The 23,106-nt window shown below is 47.8% G+C and overlaps 1 protein-coding gene across 1 annotated transcript; it reads left to right on the forward strand.

Moving 5' to 3' along the window:
* The first annotated feature begins 8,372 nt into the window (after positions 1-8,372).
* On the forward strand, positions 8,373-18,863 carry LOC146193882 (uncharacterized). The gene is made up of 4 exons (XM_084600135.1): positions 8,373-8,866; positions 11,907-12,093; positions 15,531-15,751; positions 18,456-18,863. The coding sequence occupies exons 1-4, from the start codon at positions 8,600-8,602 to the stop codon at positions 18,684-18,686; spliced, it is 906 nt and encodes a 301-aa protein (XP_084456261.1). The 5' UTR covers positions 8,373-8,599; the 3' UTR covers positions 18,687-18,863.
* The last annotated feature ends 4,243 nt before the right edge of the window (positions 18,864-23,106 follow it).

A 23,106-nucleotide genomic window follows, 5' to 3' on the forward strand; every position in this document is an offset into this window, starting at 1 on the left:
CAGTCTGTGGCGAAATGGAATTCTCATGGCTTGTTATAGCTGAGGAATCGAAGACTGGGTTGCTCGGTAGCGGCCGCCGTACAGGTGAGGAGAACGATGCGTCGATCGCGGGCCAGGTGAAACACAAGACGCTTTCCCAGAGCGGCCCCGGGAGAGGCCCGGAAGACTGAATCTTCCCAGAGCGCACTGGCGCGGTTGTGCTGCGGTCTCTCCTTTTGTACACTCGGCTTGCTGCACAGCGCCCGCATCAAGGACGCGCTGTCGCTGCCCCCATCATGTCGAATCCTGCTCAGAGGATCGGCAGGGTCCCGTGAATTTCGCTCTATATGTGAGGTAGAAGGTCCCGCAACTTCCGCTGTATAGGTGAGGCAGCTTGTGACAGGTTTAGTCGGGGGTGCGTTATTGGGTTCACTAGCCCAGCTGGTCTGATCGGGGGTGTCTTCCGTCGCTGGCACTCATGGCACGTTTTAACGTAATGGTCAACGCCGGCAGGTAACTGCGGCCAGTTACACCTCTTTTAGACCCGATGCAACGTGCGTGGCATCCCGAGGTGCCCTGCACGAATTGATGCGGTTCAGGAGTTCGTCTGCGAAATTCAGGGAAAGGTTCATGTAATATACCTGGGGTGAAGACAGTTAAATGCGGGCGCAAGATTCTCTAAATGCACCCATGGGTCATGCGACCTGTCTCTTTCCATGAGCTCAAGCAGACTCCAGCCATTGGATTGTGCGCGCGTGTGCAGATAATAGGTTGCAAGTAAAAGTGTCCTTACTCTGATGATTGTGAGAAAGACTATGACGTAAATGTCGTTTCTTTCGGGATACGCCGAGCTTCTGGGAAGTACTGAAGTGAAGCAAGTATATCCCTTCGTTATTTCTCACTCCGAGAAGCGTTGTCACATATTTATGCGTGCTGCCGGGCAAATCACCGTTGACACCAAGTTGTAGCGCGTTGCGTTGATTTTTCGGTTGGATGCATACTGTCGCGATCTGTCGCGAGTGTGTCAAACGTTGAACTGCCAACTAAGTTCATATTTCAGGAGGACTAACGCTGCAAAAAGGTTGTTGTTAAAAAATAGTTTTTTAAGAAGCTCTCGGTCCGCGTTATTCTTTATTCTGACATATTAATTTGACACCTGACCAGACAACATTTCTTAAAACATATTTTGCCAACCATGTTGCTCGAAGACGCTTTCACGAAGCCATGAAGGAAAGAAACAATTCAATAAAGACCCTTGCGTCACCGTGTTTAAGCTGGAGATAACGTTCTGTCATAAGAGTAGGCCGTCAAACCAACTAATAAAAGTGAGGAGATTGACTAGCGTCTCCTTTGATATAGACCAACACCAATCTGTGACGTAAGCACGATGCGTTGGCGCTTCTGTCACCAGGCTGGGCCGACTTGGGGTGAAAAGTAGGTTTAGCGCCCATAGGAATACATGAAATTGAAAGATTTGAAAGATATTTGCTCACTTCACGGGGCACCTGTGATGTCGTTATTCGGCACAGAGCAACCAATGAACGTCCTAGAATAGATCCTGAAACTATGAAATCTCGTTACGGAGGCGAATTATTTTTAAAACACCGCGAAACGTATCGGGGTGCGAGTTGGGAGGGCGACCCCTAGAAACACATGTAAACACAACCCACCGCAACATCTTTCCCGTTTCGCAGAGCACCACAAGCAGTAGCCGCTCATCAAACCTTGACCACCGCTTTGAAGAAGTGTGTGACAAAGTATGCTGCATCATTGCTTAGGCTATCTACTTTTAAAATCCCTCTTTGTCTAGAATCTGAGTTAGAAATGCATTGTGGTTGCGCGGCTCATACAAAATATATGTAAGAACGGTTCACAAAGAAGCTGACTTTGCGACTACGAGAACAGTCGTTTAAGAGCTGGTGTATTAGTTTAAGACCATGAATATATGTATGCAATGTAAAGAGCACGTTCCGATTAAACTGACAGATCGCTGAGAAAGAGAAGTGATTTTGCGGACTAGCTGACTACAACAAAGCCACCGCCGCTCCTGTTCTGCTCGCTACCAGTACCCGCTACCAGTGCCCGCTAGTAGTGCCCGCTAGCAGTGCCCGCTAGCAGTGCCCGCTAGCAGTGCCCGCTAGCAGTGCCTGGATCCCCGCTTAACGCTTGGTGATAGTCACGGGATTTATCTTCCATTTCCTCGCCCTGGAGCTCCGCAGCCGCCAAATTCCTACCTCAATGACTGACTCCATCACCAACACTACCTGCCCCGCTCCCACTGCCCCTTCTATTCCATGTTCCGTTGTGCTTCGACAGCGGGACCCGCCGGTCTTCAGTGGTACCGACGATCAGGACATGGAGGACTGGCTTTCTTCGTATGAACGCGTAAGCACCCATAATTAGTGGGATGACATCTACGCCCTAGGTGCACAGCTGACAACCAATCGATTTGCTTTCATGTGGTCTCCGTGGCCCTGTTGCACGCCTGTGCCGTCGTCGCCCGGCCGCACCGTACGATTTCGATCAGAGCCGGCCACCTACGCGCAGCCGCCGTCCACTCCCCGTGCGCCACCTCAGCCCTCGTCCCACTTTGACCACTTCTCGCATGCTAACAGCTTAACCTCTCTGCGTTGTCGCTCGCCGTCGCGGATGCGTCGTCGCTCTACTTCGCCAATGCCGGAAAAACACGACGCAGTTCCGCAGAGAAGAAATGCGCTTTCGTCGACCAGTGGAAGTCCTGCTTCGCCACAGAACAATTTAATTGAACTTACCATTGAAACTGTTTGTACTCTTGCGCTTGTAGATACTAATGCTGTGTCGGTTATTGACGTATAGACTATGCCGCTTGTTACGAAAAGTTGTTCTGCCGTATTCTGGGGTGTCTTTGCGCACCGCCACTGCTCAGCATATTGAACCGCTCGGTACCTGCACGACTCGAGTCACCATTCAGGACGTTCTCTACGTCCTCAGTCTTATTGTTCTCCGTGACTTTAGGATGGGACTTGGGTCGCAATCGCTACATAATTCATTGCGCTCGTGCCGAAGTAGAGCTTTCTCCGCTGTGCACCTCGCCGACCGCCGCTAACATTCTTGGGGAAGCCAAATGCCACGTTGCGGATGCTACTGATATCCCGCCTTCATCTGCTACGATTGTGCCTATAAACTGTGCCTCTCTTCATGACTGTATACAGTGCTCTTCACCCTATTTTCCCTCTTCGTCTCGCAACGCTGTCTTCCCCTGCCCTGCGCCGTCCTTAATGTATACGATGCGGCCGCACCGAGCTGGCCATTAGTAATGATTCGTTCTATCCACTCACATTGCAACGTGGCGAGTGCTTTGGGCATGCCGAGCCTGTTCGATCAGAAAATTTTGTTACCGTCCCGCCGCTTCTCTTCACATGTGCCTACACAATCTCCGACAGTGTCAGTGCACTTAGCCTACCTCATACCTCGTCTCCTTCATCGCCTCTGGCTGCCTTCGACAAAGCCATCGACAGTGCTCTCGCTCTAGATCAACGCGCCAAGCTCCTCGACTTGTTGAACCCATTCTGAGCTTCCTTTGACATCCAGTAGCCATCTTTGGGTCGGACATCAACTGTTGCCCACCACATCTATACTGGTACGCACGTCCCATTACGCCAATGTCCTTATCATGTATCAGCCTCACAGCGCCGCATTATTGATGAGCAAGGTGACGAGATGCTCAGTAGATTTGTCATTCAGCCTACCGGTAGCCCTTGGGTGTCCCCGGTCATTTTAATCAAGAAGAAACACACCCGATTCTGTGTGAACTACGGCTGCCTCAATGCGATCACACGAAAGTACGTCTATCCGCTACCACGCATAGCCGACGCTCTGGACACTTTGCATGAAGCGGAATGTTTCTCTTCAATCGATTTACGCTCTGGCTACTGGCAAGTTCCAATGGCTGAGGACGGTCGCCCCAAGACAGCTTTTGTCATTCCCGACGGGCTCTATGAGTTCAACGTCATGCCGTTCGGCCTGTGTAACGCGCCCGCCACCTTTGAACGCATGAAGGACACTATTCTTCGCGGATTGAAGTGGCACACATGTCTCTGCTACTTGGATGATATTGTCGTATTTGCATCCGACTTCGCGACCCATCTAACTCGCATTGAAACTGTCTTGCAATGTCTTAGCGACGCCAGTCTGCAGCTCAATCTGGAAAAGTGCCATTTCGCCGCTCGCCAATCACTATTTTAAGGCATTCAGTGCCCAAGGATGGCATCCTTCCTGATCCATCTAAACTCCGCGCTGTCTCTGAGTTCCCAAAGCCAACATCTATCAAGCGACTACGCAGCTTTATAGGCTTATGATCATATTCTAGGCGTTTCGTTCGGAACTTTGCGACCATCATTGGCCCTCTGACGCGACTTCTTAGCGCTCACAAAGATCTTTCTGCGTGGTCGCCGGCTTGCGATACTGCTTTTACGTAATTGCGCACGATGCTTACCTCATCCCCGTATTGCGCCATTTTGACCCGGCTGCTCCTACCGAAGCGCACACCGATGCCAACGACGCCGGTCTCGGCGCTGTTCTTGCCCAATGAAAACCCGGTATTGGTGAATATGTTGTGGCGTACGCAAGTCGAACGTTGACCAAGGCCGAGACCAACAACTCGGTGACTGAAAAGGAATGCTTGACCATTGTTTGGCCATACTTGTATGGGCGCCTGTTCGATGTTATTACGGACTACCACGCTTTGTGCCGATTGTCTTCACCGGCCCCACCGGCCGTCTCGCCCGCTGGTCGCTTAGACTACAAGAGTATGATATCCTAGACATACATCGTACAGGGCGCAAGCACTCCGACGCAGACGCTTTATCTCTCTCCCCAGTGCCGCCTGACGCTCCGTTGTCCCACTTCCAGCTCCGCCTTGCCTCCCCTGTCCATCGACGACATGCCATCAGAACAGCGCAAGGATCCGTGGCTAACATCCCTAATCGATCTTCTTACGAACTCGTCACTTTCACCGGCTCCTCGCGCCCTTCGTCGTCAAGCCGCAGCATTTTGCCCTTCGTGACAATCTTCTCTATCGACGCAACTATATGCCAGATGGCCGTAAGTGGCTGATCGTCGTACCTCACCACCTCCGTAGTGATAGTTTCGCATCTTACCACAACGACCTGCAGTGTGGCCATGTGGGTGTATGGAAACCTTCAGTTGCGACAGCGTCTTTGCTGGCGCAGTATGTATACCTTCGTCAGTGGGTATGTGCGTTCGTGCATCGATTTCCAGCGTCGCAAGCCTCCTCCTCTCCATCAGACAGCTCCACTTCAGCATCTTCCGTGCCCATACAGACCATTCGATCATGTTGGCATCGATTTGTATAGGCCTCTGCAGTACACACCTGAAGGGAATCGTTGGATCATCGTGGCCGTCGATCCCCTTTCTTGCTATGTGGAGACAGCAGCACTTCAGGATGCCACCGGACCCAATATCGCGTAATTTCTTCTTCATCATTTCATGCTGCGGCACGGGGCCCCCCGTGAACTTCTAAGTGATCGAGGCAAATCTTTCTTATCCGAGGTTGTTGAAGCGCACCTTCGCAAATGTCAGATCATCCACTGGACAGCCAGCGCGTACCACCCTCAGACCAATGGCCTCACAGAGCGCTTCAATCGCAAACTGGGTGACATGATGTCCAAGTACATCGCCTCCGATTACTCCGTCTCTGACAAGATTCTCCCATTTATAACCCATGCCTACAACACCGCCGTTCTAGCAAATACCGGATTCTCGTCATTTTTTCTGGTGCACGGGCGTGAACCTCCGTCTCCACTCGACACCATCCATCCCTATTGTCCTGATATCTCAGAGTATACATCGCTTTCAGCAGCTTCCAGGCACACTGAAATTGAATAATGTCCCAAGCTGGCTCGCTCGCTTACTTCGGACGATCAAGCCCAGAACAGCTTCTGGGACAGCAACCACTCCGTCCACCAATTCTCTCCTGATGCTCACGTATGGCTCTGGGTCCCATTGACACCACCAGGTCTGACCAGCAAGTTTACTGCCAAGTACCACGGACCCTATCTAGCGCTTCAACATACTTCTCCTGTCAATTACTTAGTTGAACCTTTAGCCGCTTCCACCGACCTTTGGCGCCGGGGGCGTGAGATCGTTCACGTGCACCGTTTGAAGCGTTATTACGATCCCGCTATCCATTTGTCTCCTTGAGTCGCCAAGATGGCTCCTGCTTTCTGCGGGGCCAATATTGTAAAGAAGAAGTTCCGATTAAGCGGACAGATCGCTGAGAAAGCGGGAGTAATTTTGCGAACCAGCTGACTACAATTAAGCCACCACCGCTGCGGTTATGCTCGCGCTACCCCGCTTAACAGCAAAAGCATTTCGCCTCTATAGCATCTCTGTAAAGCATATTCATAAGTAAATATGTGCGGCGTGTTTCCAGACGAAACCCCACGTCTATAGGAGGCGAGACGCCAAAGTGGCGTTTTATTATTTTTTTTTGTGTGTGTGAACGTCTTGTACCACCCCTAACATCATGTTGCATGGCGGAAGTAAAAAAAAAAAAAAAAAACAACTTTCCAAGTGCTAGCGACGCGCATGAGAGGGAATTGAATGCCTGAACAGTCTGTGAAGTGAAGCACTCGGAGAAAAAAAATCAAATACGCTACAATGTTTGCAATGCCCAATTGTGGCAGAGTGCCCGCGTCAACCCGGAGGACTTCCCTATGTGCTTCAAACATAGCAAACGGGTCCGGGTGCACAACGCCGTCTATGTAGTTTTCAATTGTAGCGCGGCTTTATCAGATTCCGACACGCTTTTCACCTAGTCCGACATTGCTGTAGTGCACACTACATTCCCTTGCAAGTACTGCAAGTCTGGCGATTTGCGGGACTGTTCACAGCCCGACAAAGTGATCGCACACAGTTGCAGATAATCATGCGCCACCGGCACCGTCGCAAGCAGACGCTCGGGAGCTGGAAGCGGCCGCGGGGGATATCGCCAGCTGCGCCATCGTCTGCTGCAATGCGCGATTCTCGTTAGGCTCATATTGTCGAATGGCGTTTCATGAGTGTTTATTAAAGGTAATTGTGTCTATCATACACATCAGTTGAAAGCCAGTATTATCAAGCTAATTTACCCCATGCAGTAGCATATCAGACTGTAAACAAAACGACGCGATTCGCTGCATGAGCTTTTTGGGGGGTGTCCGGATTCACAACATAGATTATTTGGGGAGTTTTAAAAGTATACTGCCTCCGCAATGACGCAACATACTTTTTCACACATTTCTTCAAAGCGCTGTCCAATGTTTAACGGCCGGTCACCACTTCCGGTGCTCTGCGAAACGAGAAGAATGTTGCGTAAGTTGTGTTTACATGTATTTCTACGGGTTGCCCTCCCAACTCGCACCCCCCCATGTTTCGCGGTGTTTTAAATATACTTTGCCGCTGTAATGAGATTTCATACTTTCATGATCTGTTCTAGGATGCTCACGGTTACTCTTCATCGAATAACGACATCATAGGTGCCCCGTGAAATGAAAAGAACTGCCATGAAACCTTTCGGTTCCTTCTTTTCCTATGGGCGTTAACCCTACATTTCACCCCCTGGCGCCGCGAGCACCCCCTTCGTTTGTAAACGCGGTGTTGGTCTATAGGGAGCTTGCATTAAGCGATGCTTGCTGGGTAATCCGCCATGATGTTGTCGTTGGCAGTAGATGACGCAGCGGCATGTTGCAGCCTTGTCTACATGATCGCGTAGTGCGCGCCGACGATGCTGGCGCGATCGGACAGGCCAACTGCGAGTTCTTCACGACTCCAAAAATATGTCGGCACGAGAGCGAGAAGGCAACGGATTCCTCTAGCGACGCCGGCGCGAATGGCTCGCACGGGCCAATACACCCGAGATTGACGCCAATCGAGAAAATATGAAACCACTTGCCAGAACTAGATATCATGAATGTCGGCGATGTCGACGGGCGGCGAGGTCCAGAGAGATAATGCATTCAGTCGTTCTCGCGTAGCTTGAACAGGTCCGCGTCGCACTGCTTTGGATTTCTTCATTGCGCGCCCGAGTTTTCGGCCAGAGTCGACGCGCCGGTTCCTCAAAGGGAGCGCACGAAAAGCCGAATATTTGCTCGGTGGACCGTCGTAAACGACAAGGCTTGCTGAATTAAGCATGGCTACGATGCCTGCCGTCTGCGGCCAGCGACATCATCATGGCGGATTACCCAGCATGCATCGCTTCATGTAACCTCCCTATAGCAACGCCCAAGCATGTACTGGACGTGTAGTTCTGGATAGCAGCTATATTGCGATAAGGCTCTCGGCCGAGCTTGCTGCAGCGTCATTGCTATGACTATATTATCGTATTTTATTTTAGGAGCTGAGGAAGCCCACCAAAACGCCTGAATAGACAGCTAATTGCGACCATTCTGGTGCTGCCTAACATTTATTGAAGCTTCGGTGGCTTGTGCGTTATCTAGCTTAGTTTTCAAAGCATAGTGCGCAGAACACTTGCAAGCATTTTATTCTAGCACTCCTGTTCTCGACGCGTGCTCTTTGTTCGCAGCTGCTGATCCTTTACGCCGTGTACTTCGGGTACCTGCAAGCAGTGACACAGGAGGCCATGGTCAACGACCCGTTCGTCTTGTTCGCCCGGGAGCAGGACATGTCGCTGTCGTCAACGCCGCAGGCTGTTCCATCCACCAACTCCGGCTTCCAAGGCGGCGGTAGATCCCGTCCCATCCAGGGCCTGGCGCCAGCGCGCAACATACCAGCGGACTGGGGCCAGCCTAGCCAGACATCTTTTCGTCCCCGCTCTGAATGGTCCAGCTCGGAGAGCAGGCACAACCCTTTCCCCGAGAACAGGGACGAGCGGCTGAGCGGCCACCAGGTCTGGAATATTAAGCGGCTTGTAAAATAATTTGCTCCGCGTGCAAAAGACCCATCAAAAATTGCGCTAGTAGCATTTGCCCCCGCCAGGTTTCGCCCCGTGACATGACGGCCGGGAGCAAAAGGTATCTTTAATTGTCATACCATAATCACGGGAATATTAGCTTAATACACCCATTGTCAGCCCCTTCTGAATCATATTGTGACTGTGACGTCATCACAGCAGCTAGGTTACTTACTGAAGAGTTATTTCTCTGCGGGCAGTGTACGTCAGCCTGTATATATGAAACCACATTGTCCATGATAATTCTCGGCTCATGTAACTGCAGAGGAAATGATATTCGTTTGTTTTCTGTAGTTGGCATATAACCACGTTGTTTTTTCTTTTTTTTTTTGTGAGAAAAAAACCGCGCACGTAAGCGAATTCATGCGTATGTTTTCGTGGATTGAACAGCTAAAGTGTCCTTACTACTTCTTTTAAACATTGGCTGGGCGTGCAGAAGGGCCAAAAATGATAGCAAAATGATAGCATATCAACGCCTGGAAAAAAAAAAGTTAGAGAGCGAGGCTTTCAAACGGAACGAGTCCCTGCTGAAATTGCGCAGTTCTTGCGGAAACGTTACAGGACGGCACATGCTGTGAAGATGAAGAACATGTCTCATCATTTTTTTGTTTCGTTCTTTCTATTTTTTTAAGTTTTTTATCATCGCTTATTATCATTACTGATTGCATCGTGCGTTCGCTATATTTCCACCTTTATGCAGCTTGCAACAACGAGCTTTTGTGACCTAATGACAGTTATGGGGGGCTTCTTGAATGCCTTTGATCGCATAATTATTGTGAGTGATTCTTCTGCTACCCCGACTGGGAAAGCAAAATTGCTTTCAGTCAGAACAGAAAAGTAGGCAGCTCGTGTGACGTTTTTCATATGCTTGTTAAGGCGCTTTTTGCTTTTGTTTTCGATGTTTTCGTCTCATCTTCATTGATGTTGGTGAGTATCAAAGTGAATTTTAGTTGTGACTTTGCGCTTGTGTCTTGTGTTGTCCATTCCGTATTTTGTTCGCGCAGTGCACATTGCGATGACGAAAGACCAACTAGACCAGTGTAACACCCTCCTCATGGCTAGAGTGGCGGTCTTGGAGTTCGAAGGCATTGCTTCGAATCACATCCTATCCCAATAAACCGCGTTTTCTTTTCATCCCAATTACTTTCATCTGGTTACATGAATCTTCTTGCAAAATGTGCCGTCAATTCGAATGTTTTGGCCTGTCATTTTCCACGCGTAATCCCGATGCATTTCTTAACTAGCTGGGGCACTGCTGACGGCGTCACGAGGTCACGCCAGTTTCAGTATATCTTCCTCTAGACACCCAAAACCAGGCTTCGCTGCTGATGAGATATGTAAGGATTTCGCCTTAGCATACATTTATACGAGATGTCGGGGAGCTGCTTATTACTGAAAGCAGAAGTACTAACACTAGTTTCATAATGTTATAGGGAAGCAACAGAGAATGAATTGCCTACTGCCGCGACACGGGTGACTGGCAAACTGATACGAACAAAATAAGAATTTCGGGAGCCTATGAACTTGACGTTTTTGAAAACGGGGCAAAAGCGGCGGATCATTGCGTGCAGGTCTTTTTACATGGAGCTTCTGGCGGGAGATCCTTCTGTACGCGACTCACTTAATGCGACAGCATCTTGCAAGGCAATGTCATTTAGCTCCACAGTGTGTACACTTTGTGTGCTTCTGTTGGAACGGGAGACGTGCCCAGCTAGTGCCGCTAGCCTTGAATTCCCAGCGGTTCTGTTGCGTCTGATCTAGCATTGTCAGGGGCTTCTATTTGCTATAGGTCTTGCTTTAAAGCGACAAAATGAAATCATGCATATGAAGTCATCGAGTTCATTTGAACCTGCTTATTAGAAAACATTGATTTAGATAAAGTTTCAAGGCATGGTAAGTACAAGTTCTTCAAGGCATGGGAACGTGCTTGCCATCGCATTGTGTGTTTTTCGCCAGTTCTCGGTATCGCCAGCATCATACTTTGCTCGTGTTGTAGGAAGTAGACGGAGAGCTGGTATATTCTTTTCGGCGGAAAATGAAATGCACATTCATTAATTTCTCTGTGCTGTTTGAAAAATCAAAGTGGTGGGATGTATATTCAGAAAAAATAACTTAATTACTGCTTGTAAGAGCGCATATAAACATAATTAGTGCTACTGAAGTTTCTCTAGGCAACGCACTATGGCTTACGCAAAGTAAACCGTTTAAAAGAAAGCAGTTTTAACTTATTTCCCTTTGGCGAAATGCGTCATCTTATTAGTACATACACTGCCTTATAATTCATCGCAACGGTCATTTTAATACGAATCTATTGAATCTGGTGTCAAAAATTGGACAAACGTTTCACAAATGCTATTTCCCCTCTGCATTCTTGGTCTAGTTTTCCAACAGCCGAGCACTGCATCGGTACAAACACACGGTTTCGGACGTCACTGCTCAATGCCTGTGATCACTTAGCAAGAGCCACGCGTAAATTATACTGCAAAAAGCTTTGACGAAACGAGTAGTGAACAGCGAAAATGAGAGCTTAAATTCACTCTCAATGCTGCGCATTGTCAGACAATGGAGGTGAACAGAATGTTGGTGAAACAGTATGTCGACCCATGCAGTGGACCTCCCCACTAGTGAGACCGGTGCAAACCATATGAATCCTCGCGGTCCGTCTATAGCGTTCCCTTGGACGGAGCTATCCGGAACGAAAATATGCATTCTACTTTCTGCCGCGAAAAAATATACTGCAGAGAGAGAGAGAGAGAGAGTTTGTGTGTGTACCACCGGCAAATAATTCTAATGCATTGCCCCTAAACTTAAACTCACAACTTGCGACCCTACAACACCAGGTGGCGCCAGCGCGATGTTGGTGTGATTGACCAGAATGGCGCTTCACTGTCTTAACGACTTAACGGCTTAACGCCTCGGCACGGCACGAATTATAAGGAACGCATCTGACACCCAAGTCTCGCCCTCCCATCGGCAGGTGATCTCATCGCCGCAGCCCAGCTATCCTCTGGAGCGATGGTCTCGTCCGGACTCCGCCGAACGCCCATACGCGGACCCCTCCATGGGTCCAGCTGCAAGCAATTTGGCATTGACCGCGCCCGCTCCGCCATGCGGCACAGTTGGACCAGCTGTCACGCAGTTAACACCAGCAACATCGATAACAGGTTGGTGTCGCCTGGCCTTACGCACTGTAGCAGGCGTAACCATGCACGCCGTTTCATGAACGAAACGTAAAAACCTTAGTTAAAAATTACAGCGCCGCGGTGTTTGAACGAGGTTTAGGGCAGTAGGCAGCCGCACACCGTTCTTAGCCTGATGATTTCAAGCTTGTATTGAGCGCTCTATGGAAGACGGAATATGGATGAGGAAACAAAATGGCGGTCGATTTAGCGTGGTTTCAGATAACTTTTCGAAGACATTAAAGTTGGATACGAGAGCGATGGAAATATCGGAGACCGTTAGCTGTATATCCGATGTTGCCCACTTTCAGCGACTGTAGCGTACTGCGTCTTCATTTGACACCGAATAGATGAGTGGTCGCTAATCCCCGGTAAGAAAGCAGGTGCTAGTACAGCACAGCTTCCGGAACATTGGTTAAGAAAAGGTTTAGTAATAATTACTTGGAAACACTTCATTATCGGCAATGTCATATGCAGCCATGACTCCCATCCGAGAATGACGGTAGGTCTTGTCAGTTCAACGAGACCTAAAATATCTTCAGTTTTACTCTTTATGCTAGGCGAGTTGCAAATTCGCGGCTGTCGCCACGAATTGCGAACTTTCTGTCACGTCGCACGCTTCACTTGGCGTTGGATTTGATCGTATACGTACTTTTCATCATTCAAGCATAAATTATCCTATCAAATCACAGGCCGATCAGATTCACCACAAAGGCTTCACGTAATCCCAGATAATTTTCCGTTTCTTTCTAACGTTTTCTGAAAAGTCTTCTGATATACTGAGGCCAGTATCCTTTAGTTTTCTTTGCTTTAGTGAATACGCCTAACTTTTCTTTATAAGACGACCGGTCGCTGTTTCCTTGGGCTACATTTTCCAATACGGTGATCCCTTTCGAATCAATGCCTAAATGTTCCTTGCAAACTATCACAACTTGAGCTTCATATATGTTGCGTGGGGTTCATGCTTACCTGTATCTTGGATGCCAAAGCAAAGCAAATCGCAACGCCTACTTCTGTTTTCAAGGTCGTCAATTTTGGTCTTTAGTTTCTGCAGATCGTCTTAGATATTCCGCCACAGCGCTCTTCAGTTCGTCAAGTTGGCCAATCTGCTAATCAAGATTTGGCAAGCGCGTGGTAAGAGTCAGCATAGCAGCCTTGTTTTCAGCCTGATATTCCTCATCTGAGCTCAATTTCAGCTTAATTTCTGTCTGGTAATGCAGCAGCTGTTGTAAAACGACGTTATCATGGCCCTGGGTTTAGTTCGCGTTTCCGCATAATAAGAGCAGTAGTATAAAAAAATGCAGCCTTGCGCATTAATGAAGAGTGTCGAACTCGATAGTACGCAGCATTTCCAACGGAAGAATATGACAGCACACACGCGCCAACGTTATATGGGGCGGAACCGGCAATGCATACAAAACATCAGTGAAACAATGGTGTATTCCTCCAACCTACATGAACAGCCATAGCGTTAGCCATGATCGTGCCGGTTATACGCTCCAAAGGAAGACAGACGTGTCGGCCCATATGTAGCTCGTAGTGGCTCTCGATGATAGTCCAGTGTCGAACGACTAGCACTGGACAATGTCTGTGTTCAGTAGCGTAGCGCCATTCCGTGATGTGATCGTCAGGGACAAAAGGTTCCATGAAATAACTTGCCGCTGTGTCCAACGCTGAAGATTCCTTTCTGATAAGAAGGCCGTCACGAGATAAGTAATATGGAAGTAATAGCCTGCCGTCTCCGTATTGGCCATACACATCTTACACACAACTTTCCACTAATAAAACATAATAAGCCTACCTGTGCAGAATGCGGAGAGATACTCACAGTCAACCACATCCTAATTGCATGCCCCAAACTTGGGACACTACGGAAAAAGCATTTTACCTTATTCTTCAAACATGCCATCGCATTGCACCCGAGTTTGCTTTTAGGAGAAAGTGCATGCGTAAACTTAACAAGTGTTCTTAGTTTCCTAAAAGAAGCAGGCTATCTAAACAAACTGTAGATTTCAACACACGTGCTTTCACTTTTCCGAACATTACACATTTTAACCTTGCTCTTGGCGCATGATAGCCTTAGTTGCTTATGCGCCATAAAGCCCCACACAGCACAACACGAGAGCATTCAACGGGAAAGCCACGCTGAAGACCTGCATGAACAGCCACAGTGTAAGCGGCGCTGTCATGCTTGCGGCGGTTACATGCCCATAGCATCACTGTTGCCACAGCAACTGTGATGCTAGCGAACATCGGCAAATTGGGGGCGAGGCAGCATGGCATATCTAATCATTATTAGCTCTCGTTACGGCGTATTATGTCCTCGTTCACTTTCTGTATAATTACCACAAATTCCGCAGCTATTTTTACTTACAACGTCACGTCTCGTTAAGAGAGTTTTGGTACCACTACTACCGCCGAGATATGCGGCATTGCACGAGATATATAATGATTTCGTGGCAATAAATATTTATTCACTCCTCGTCTACGGAACTTGCATTCGGATGCAACGTTCCTTCGCAATTTCAGCCTTCTCCGTTCGGAGGCCGCTTTCACAATATTAAATCGCGTGTCTTCGTTTCATTTCACAGGACGTAATCACAACCAAGAGAACGAGAGTTCGGTGCTGCGTGTGATGCCCTTAAATGTGATCTTAAGTGTCCTTCTAAGGTTTGTCATTTATATATCGAATTGTCGATACATCGAATTCTCTCGCGGCCCCCTTCGAGTTTGATATGTTCTGGCTTGACTGCAGCGAGGTTTGCTTAATTGACGCGGTACTTGCTCAACAACCGTCCGCGGCCGCTCGCCAACCTGGGTCGTAAAGAGCATCTACAGCCTGAGCGGTGACGTGAGGCAGCCGTGCATGAAGCCGAACGCGGACGTGCTAGACTTCGTGGATGAGCCGGGTACCGTATTAAGCTGCTCACTTTTCTCAAGCGACAGGCTTCAACGTCGAAATGGTGTCCTTAATTCACTATACTGCTATTACAGGGGCTGTGAACGGGTGGGGCCGACAGTAATGACGTCAGCACAAATGTCAAAATCTTTACAAACAAAAACCATACGAAAAAGAACTGCGCAGTAAATAATAAACACTCGAAATAGTGAAAATAGTGCGGCCCAGAAGAGCCGAAGTGTAAAAAATATTTTACATATCAATTTAAAAATATGGTTGAAATTGATAATGTAATTCAATTTCTCTGATTACTACCCGCATTATTCTACCCCAAAAGTAAGCCACGAGAAAAAACAAAAACATTATTACGCTAAAAGAAAGCTAACAAGCAACATGTTTACGTATCGATGCTCGACCAGAATTGAAGGTAAAAACTCCAGTGCATTGAAATTTATACTGCTCTTCAGTGCGTAATCGAAGCAGATCATGACGAGTATCAATGCGACTACCTTCTCTCTTTTAGGACCTCCGGGATATGATCCCTCGGCACTACCACCGGCGCCGCCCGGAGTTGTCCCTCTGCCGTACCAGCTACCCGCTGCGGTCCCAACGGCTTTCCAGCCTGGCCCATACTACGCGCCGCAGCCAACGCAGACGCAGCCCCTTTCGCCTTCTACTTCCCCCATGGTGCCCATCTACCCAGCCCTGGCAACACTTACTACAGCATCGACGGAAAACCCACAGGTGAGGCGATTTAATTCGCTTCGGCAGAAGCCTCGTTATTTTTGTAAAATATTTCGAAGCTGCTGACGCCACCAGGGTCCGCAGTTAATTTGTTTACGACAAAAAAGGCACTATGATATGATTAGCCTCTTTCTAATCTTTAGCACTCCGTTTACTTCCTGCGTTTTCTTTTTAGAATTCATAACTCCAATTTCGCCCTGTTGTACAGCACGACAGCCCGTTCCAATATTAGTCGAAGCTGTAAAGGCAAACGGGCTCACTTGTGGTTGACGCAGAAGTGGATGACCAGCGAAATCCTAGTAGGTACCAAAAAAAAAAGACCCATTGTGGACTGTAGCTAAACGCTCGATAAACTGCAATGAGCTGCGTTTAAACTATAAGTGCTTGAGAAACAAGGTTAATGCAATGATTAGACTTGCTAAACGCACTTATTTTAGAAAGAAATTGCAAGAAGCTAGGACTGGACGACTGGTGTAATATTCGTGGCGCCTGGAGAATGTGCAGAACTTGGGGAGGGGGGGGGGGGGGGTTCGCAGGTGTCTCCTTGTGTTCTCTTCTTCTCTGTGAATTGTCTTTTGTTTGCGCTCTTTAGTTCCGTAGAAAGTACGAATCTAGTGGCGCATGTGGAAATTGAGAGACGACGCCAATCAAATCATTGGTGCGAGGGGAGTAGGGTGAGAGTATAAGGGGAACTTGCGGAGTTCGTGCCAAGGACACCCTCTACGCCTGTGACTGTGCATTTCTTCTTGTAATGGCCCGTCTTACACACGCGAAAAACCAACCATCCATATCGACTAGGTCTCCGGGAGGGCTTCCACGCATGACAGGCAGCGACGAAGCGGGCAGTTTAAGAACTTCGCTTGATGTGGTGAAAAAGGCCTACGTTTGACCGTCGAAGAGCCGTGCTGGTCCTCAACCTTCGGACGATATACCAACGAATAATTTCGATTACGAGAAGCCAAGGCGATGCGAAAAAAGTGCCATCAAAAGCAGAGATGCGGCAACGAGGCCAGGCGAAACGGCATAAACGTCAGGAGATGAATTCAGAAACAAAAAAGCAGATGCAACACGTCAAATACGAGAGCAATAAGCAGAGGCAAGAACACGAGGTAATACTGTATACAGGGCGGCTGAAAATTGTTTCAACACGGAATTCATTCGAAACAACCTCGGTAGTGTGAGTATAGTGTGGGCAAGAACGCGTTGGAAGGCAAAACTCAGCTGTGGCGCAATAATTATTTCGCACTGCAACACCTACTCGTCATCATCATCATCATCATCAGCCTGACTATACACACTGCAAAGCGAAAGCCTCCTATATTTCTCCAATTAGCCCTGTCCTGTGCTAGCTGCATCCACTAGACCCCTGTGAACTGCTTAACCTTATCCGCCCACCTAACTTTCTGTCCCCCCTGCTACGCTTTTCTTCTCTTGGAATCCAGTTTGTTAAGCGATCATCGATTATCCTCTCTATGCACTATATGCCCTGTCCATGCCCTTCCCTGTCGCCTCTAAGCAGTCTTACACGTATCTACGAATTGTTTTATACACAGGACTTATAGTGAGAACTTCAAGTGAACAAATATGGGTTTAGTGCAGGTATTTGTAGGCTGTACAGCAAGTTGTAAATTGAGCAAGTCGCATCGGACTCATACCGCGGTCACTTCATTCAAATATTCGCACACAAGAGCAGGACTGCCATTAAGGTGTCAAAGGAACAATCTGTTACAGGCGACAAAAATACTGACATATTTTAATGGAGCTAGTCATAGGGCAGTAGAAAATATTGAAATACTAGTAGTTTTACAGTAATGTATATTTTCGATCGGCAGAAAATGTGGGGCGAGGTTAAATGATTGTGACATGCGGCGTTCATACTTTGTCGCTCCTCGGGTATCTGCTACGTGGCGTAGAGTGGGCATCTTACATTTAATGAATTGGACTTGGCACAACGCAGCGGGTTATTTTTGCTTAAGAAACTTCACACTCCTTATGCTTCTTTTTCTTACACAACTTTCACCGCATTTTCTACAGTTTTACCCTGCCTTGTCATCTTCGGGATCTTTTGAAAAGGCGAATAACCACTACGTGTATGCAGTGGCGCTACCAAGTGTGGCGCTGACAGCGAGAAAATGCAGCTGGTGTGATACATATGCATCATATTCTGCTGAGGGCTTCTTTGGGCTTTAAACCAAAGAGTTTTAAGAAAACCTAGCCGCACTTATGATCGCGAATGCGGTAGACACATATCTATTTTCACTGTTTGCAGACTTCGCCTGACAGAAGGAGTGTGAGATATAGCTAAGTCGAAACATTGTTTTACATTGTTCCGTCGGATTCCATTGGCTCTTCATTTCGACTGTTGCAAGGAATCTAGTGTGAATAAAATGATGTACAGATTTTTAAGGCGTTTAGGTTTGAAGGGCGGTCATACACTAAGCGGAGCCAGATGGAGTACATTTAGGAGCCCCTACCAAAGTCCCCTTTGCTTTAACTGCGATCCATGGTGAATAAAGGACATTCTGTCTTTCTTAAACGTCATTCTATCAATTCTGAGGTGATCGGCGATTGCATTTCTTCTTCTATTTCGACGCATTACCTGCAAGCCTTTTGCAAATGAGTATAGCTTCATCGCTTGGATTACCAAGGACAGAGTGGGTCGACGCGGGGAATTAACGACAGGGCCGGCATGCTTTGCGTGCAGGTGGTCAGGGATGAATCCAACCATCGCGGCCACAAGCGGAATCGCAAGGTGTCCATAATGCAGTCGCCTTCGGTCACCACCTTCTCACCTACCGACTCCGCGGCGCAGGTGGGCGCCGACAACGTCCGCGAAAGCAGCCGCTCGAGCTCGGAGCATTCGCAGATTTCCATGTCAGAGGCCCTGGGAAAGCTCCTGGACACCCTGCCCTCGGGAAACAATTCAGCCCGCTAGAGCTGCTTGTATTGTATACCGTATAATATATAGAAATGCACCGCCATGCTCCTGTCGCCACTTGTCACGAGTCTTACGCCCGTCAGTGTTAGTGTTTATCGCTTTTTATTGCGAAAGCAGTGCTACTCGCACTTTTAAGCCTTCGCGTGACCCGGCCGCAGTTGCATCTTACCCACGTGACGCTGTGACGTCACACTCCACGTGACATACGGGCTGGCAGGAGCTGCCAACTTGGGTCTCTCGTTTCACATGGGACGGTTATGTCAGAATCAGCTTGCTAGGACCCTGGTATTCACGTTAGCCCTATAGGCCACTAAGACACGTTCATATGGGTTGGTTAAAGCGGGGCTTTATATGTGGGCTGAGGAAGAAGAAAAAGAAGAACGCTCGGTCACCCGCAGCTAGTGCTTTCGCTCAATATTTGATTCAGCAGCGTTGAACCCTTGTAATTTTATGCTGTAGTCCGACACGTTTTGTAGTAACGTGGCACTTTAGTGAGCCGCCCACTGGCAATGTGGTTCGCCCTTAACTGCCCGGAAGGGCTAACCATATTGGAAGTAAAAAAAAAAATCTATTAACACTGCAGAATCTGCACATGGAGAAATGCGTAAGCCTGAGCGTTGCTGTGGTGTCCTCTAGATGTGTCAGCGGGATTCCGCGAGAGACATGCCATACTACGCCTTTACGTTCCTTTCCTATAGAAGGCCGGTGAACACTGACGCGTTTGATGGAACGCTGGTTGGGTTCGACAAGGGACGCGCGATGTATAGCGTGTGCAGCAGAAAAACTGAGGCTTTCAGATTTTCCACTCTAGATTCTGTACTGCTCGTGAAGCTTTATTTTCCCTTCGATTAAACGGCACTTTACACAGTTTCTGACCACTTTCACTCGTTTATTCGGCTAATTCATGTCGAACACACGCCTACTTCCAGTTTCTTTTTATTTTTTTTTTTGGCTAAGTCATGTTAAAACACGTCCACTTCCGCTTCTGGGACATCACGCAATGACGTCATATCCCGATGGCGACATAACTACTTCACTATTCTGACATCCTTCTAGAGCACGCGACCGGAGGTGAGATACTACTTGACCTAAAAGTGAGGTACCACGAGCACCCTTTGCTCCTCGCCATTATTCCGGTTGGCTATTTCAACATCCGATTGCTTAATTGCCTCCCAATAATTAGCTAATTAACCAACATGCACCAAGTATTTTCCCAGCGATATTTTTTCATTGTCTATTCAGTATTTCCTGCCAAGGAAACCCTATGGCGAGTCACAATAGCATTAATTATATGGCGCCGGAAGATGAGCCCCTCAGGTTGGAAGGCGTCCCACATGTTACTGGGAATGAACAAAGGGTGATTCCTAGTAGCTCCAGGACGAATGAAGCGGCTGGGCTAAAGCCAAAAGGACGCTCAGTTGTGGATGTGTCGGGAAGCGACCGGAAAGTCCGATGTTGCAAGGAGCTGTACCACATAGCAACATGGAATGTAAGATCTATGACGCAAGGTAAACTGGATGTCGTCAAGTGAGAAATGGACAGATTGAACATTGATATCTTGGATATTAGCGAGCTCAAGTGGACCGGAATGGGAGAATTCAACTCCGGCGACCATTATGTCCTTTATTGTCGGCACGAATGCAAGAGAAGGAATGGGGTCGCTCTCATAGTAAACAGAAGAATGGGCAAAGCAGTGCTAGGGTACAACCCCAAAAACGACCGAATGATTTCACTTCGGATCCAAGGTAACCTTTTCACCATAACATTTATCAAAGTCTATGCACCAACCACTACTGCTGAAGAAGCTGACGTTGAGAGATTTTATGCGGACCTGCAATGCCTTTTAGACCGCACTCCATCATCAGACGTCGTTTTGCTCATAGAAGACTGGAATGCTAAGGTCGGGAGTGAAGTAATATCCGGAATTACAGGCAAGTTCGGTCTTGGTGAGCCAAATGAAGCTGGGCAGAGGCTAGTAGAGCTTTGTGAAGAAAACAACCTGACCATAGCGAATACTCATTTTCAACAGCACGAGAGGCGCCTGTACCATGGACTTCACCGAAAGGTCTGTATAGGAATCAGATCAATTATATCATTTGCCGGCAGAGATGGAGAAGCGCTATACAAGCAGTAAAAACAAGGCCTGGGACCGATTGTGGCACCGATCATCATCTTGTTGCCAAAATTAAGCTTCGATTGAGGAAAACGCAGAAAACTAGAAGGCCTTTCAGGTATGATCTGAATCAAATTCCATCAGAATATGCTGTGGAACTGAGGAATCGATTTCAAGAATTAGATCTAGAAGACACAGAGCCTGAAGAAATGCGGACTGTCGTTTGTGATATAATACAAGTGGCTATTAAGGTAGTTTCAAAGCAAAAGAAATGCAAGAAAGCAAACTGGTTATCTGAAGAGGCTTTGCAAATGGCTGAGGAAAGGAGGTTGGCAAAAGTTATGGGGAAAGAGAAAGATACAAGGTTCTCAATGCGGATTTTCAGAAAATAGCAAGGAGAGATAAGAATGCCAGTGCCAAGCAGTTGAGGACAACAGCCAATTAAGGAACACAAGAGCTCTGTATAAGACAATCAAAGATATCAAAGGAAGCTTCTGTGCTAAGCTGGGCGTGATAAAGGACAAACGAGTCAAGGACCTCACTGAAGCCTCAGAGATAAAGAAGAGGTGGCAGGAATACACAGAAGTGTGCAAGATGGACCCGGATGTGGAAACCCAACATGAGACGGTTGTGATTACCGACCTCGAGCCAAGCATCCTGAAGAGTGAAGTTAAATGGGCCTTACAGCCTTGCTAAGAACAAAGCTAGCTGAATTTATGGCTTTCCAGCTGAGTTGCTTCAAAACCTCGACTATGATGCTGTTAACATTCTGCATAGATTATGTCAGAAGATTTTGACAACCCTGCAGTGGCCACAGGATTGGATGAGGTCAGTTTACATCCCCATTCCAAAGAAAGGCAGTGCCGAAGATTGTTCCAACTACCGCAAGATCCCGCTTATTTCGCCTGCTAGCAAGGTTATGTTGAAAATCCTCCAAGGTAGGCTGCAGCAGTATGTGGATCAGAAGCTTCCGGACGTGCAAGCTGGGTTTCGCAAGGGCAGAGGAACTAGAGACCAAATTGCCAACCTTCGCTGGATCATGGAAAAAGCAAGATTTCCAGAAACCCATCTACTTCTGCTTTATTGATCATGCGAAAGCATTTGACTGCGTAGATCCCAGCAGATGTTGGCAAGCTCTCCAAGAGATGGGAGTTCCAATTCACCTCATCTGTCTCCTCAGGAACCTGTATGAAGGGCATGAGGCCACAGTCAGAACTTGGCATGGTCTTACTGATTGGTTTCCGATTGAGAAAAGAGTGAGGCAAGGCTGCATATTGTCGCCCTGTCTATTTAACCTATATGCAAAGTGCATCATGAGGAAGACCGGTCTGGACGAGTCTTCAGCTGGAGTGAAGATTGCTGGAAAACGTATCAACAACCTTAGATATGCGGACGATACCACTTTATTGGCCGAAAGTGAAGTGGAACTCAGGAGACTTCTGATGCGCGTACAAAGAGAGAGTGGGAAGTTTGGGCTTAAATTGAACATTAAAAAGACAAAGATCATGGCGTTTTGCCCTATCAAGTCCTGGAGCATCGATACAAGAAGTGGAAGCTGTGACAGATTTTCTCTTCTTGGGCTCCAAGATTACCTCGGAAGGAGACTGCAGTCATGAAATTAGGAGACGCCTGCTTCTGGGAAAGAGAGCCTTGGTTAGCCTTGGCCGCCTAGTAAAGAGCAGAGGCATTAGTCTGCCAACCAAGATCCGTATAACTCGTGCTATGGTCTTTCCAGTTGTGATGTATGGATGCGAGAGTTGGACTGTGAAGAAGGCTGACCGCCGAAGAATTGACGCGTTTGAATTGTGGTGCTGGCGGAGACTCTTGAGAGTTGCTTGGACTGCCAGAAGATGAATACAGTCGATATTGTCGTCCATAAACCCTGACTGCTCATTGGAAGGTCAAATTGTAAAGTTAAAGCTCAGCTACTTTGGTCATCTGATGAGAAGAGAGGAGTCGCTGGAGAAAGATTTGATGTTGGGAAAGGTTGAGAGTCGGCGGAGAAGGGGTAGGCAGCGAACGCGATGGTTAGATGGCATCCTCGAGGCGTTGCAGATGAAGTTATGTGATGTAGGAAAGATAGAGACCGGACAGCGTGACGTGACATGGTCCATAGGGTTACGAAGAGTCGGACACGACTGAAGTACTGAATTCAACTGAACTGAATTTAATGCAACCATTCTTTTTATAACTCGTTTCGTTAGAACGTAATTGTGCGGAAAAACTGGCGATGAACCTTCTAATTGTTGCGAGGCATTATTAAAATCACTTTTTGTTGGAATTACCCTGCAAAATACAGTTCTC

This window comes from Amblyomma maculatum, chromosome 4 (genome assembly GCF_055883805.1).
Source record: "Amblyomma maculatum isolate TAMU_Amacu chromosome 4, ASM5588380v1, whole genome shotgun sequence".
NCBI classification, from domain to species: Eukaryota; Metazoa; Arthropoda; class Arachnida; order Ixodida; family Ixodidae; genus Amblyomma; species Amblyomma maculatum.

Excerpts from the sequence above, each read along its gene's own strand:
- LOC146193882 (XM_084600135.1), top strand. The coding sequence starts at position 8,600 with ATGGTCAACGACCCGTTCGTCTTGTTCGCCCGGGAGCAGGACATGTCG. Across the intron at positions 8,867-11,906 it reads AGCGGCTGAGCGGCCACCAG|GTGATCTCATCGCCGCAGCC; the intron begins GTCTGGAATATT and ends TCCCATCGGCAG. Across the intron at positions 12,094-15,530 it reads ACCAGCAACATCGATAACAG|GACCTCCGGGATATGATCCC; the intron begins GTTGGTGTCGCC and ends TCTCTCTTTTAG.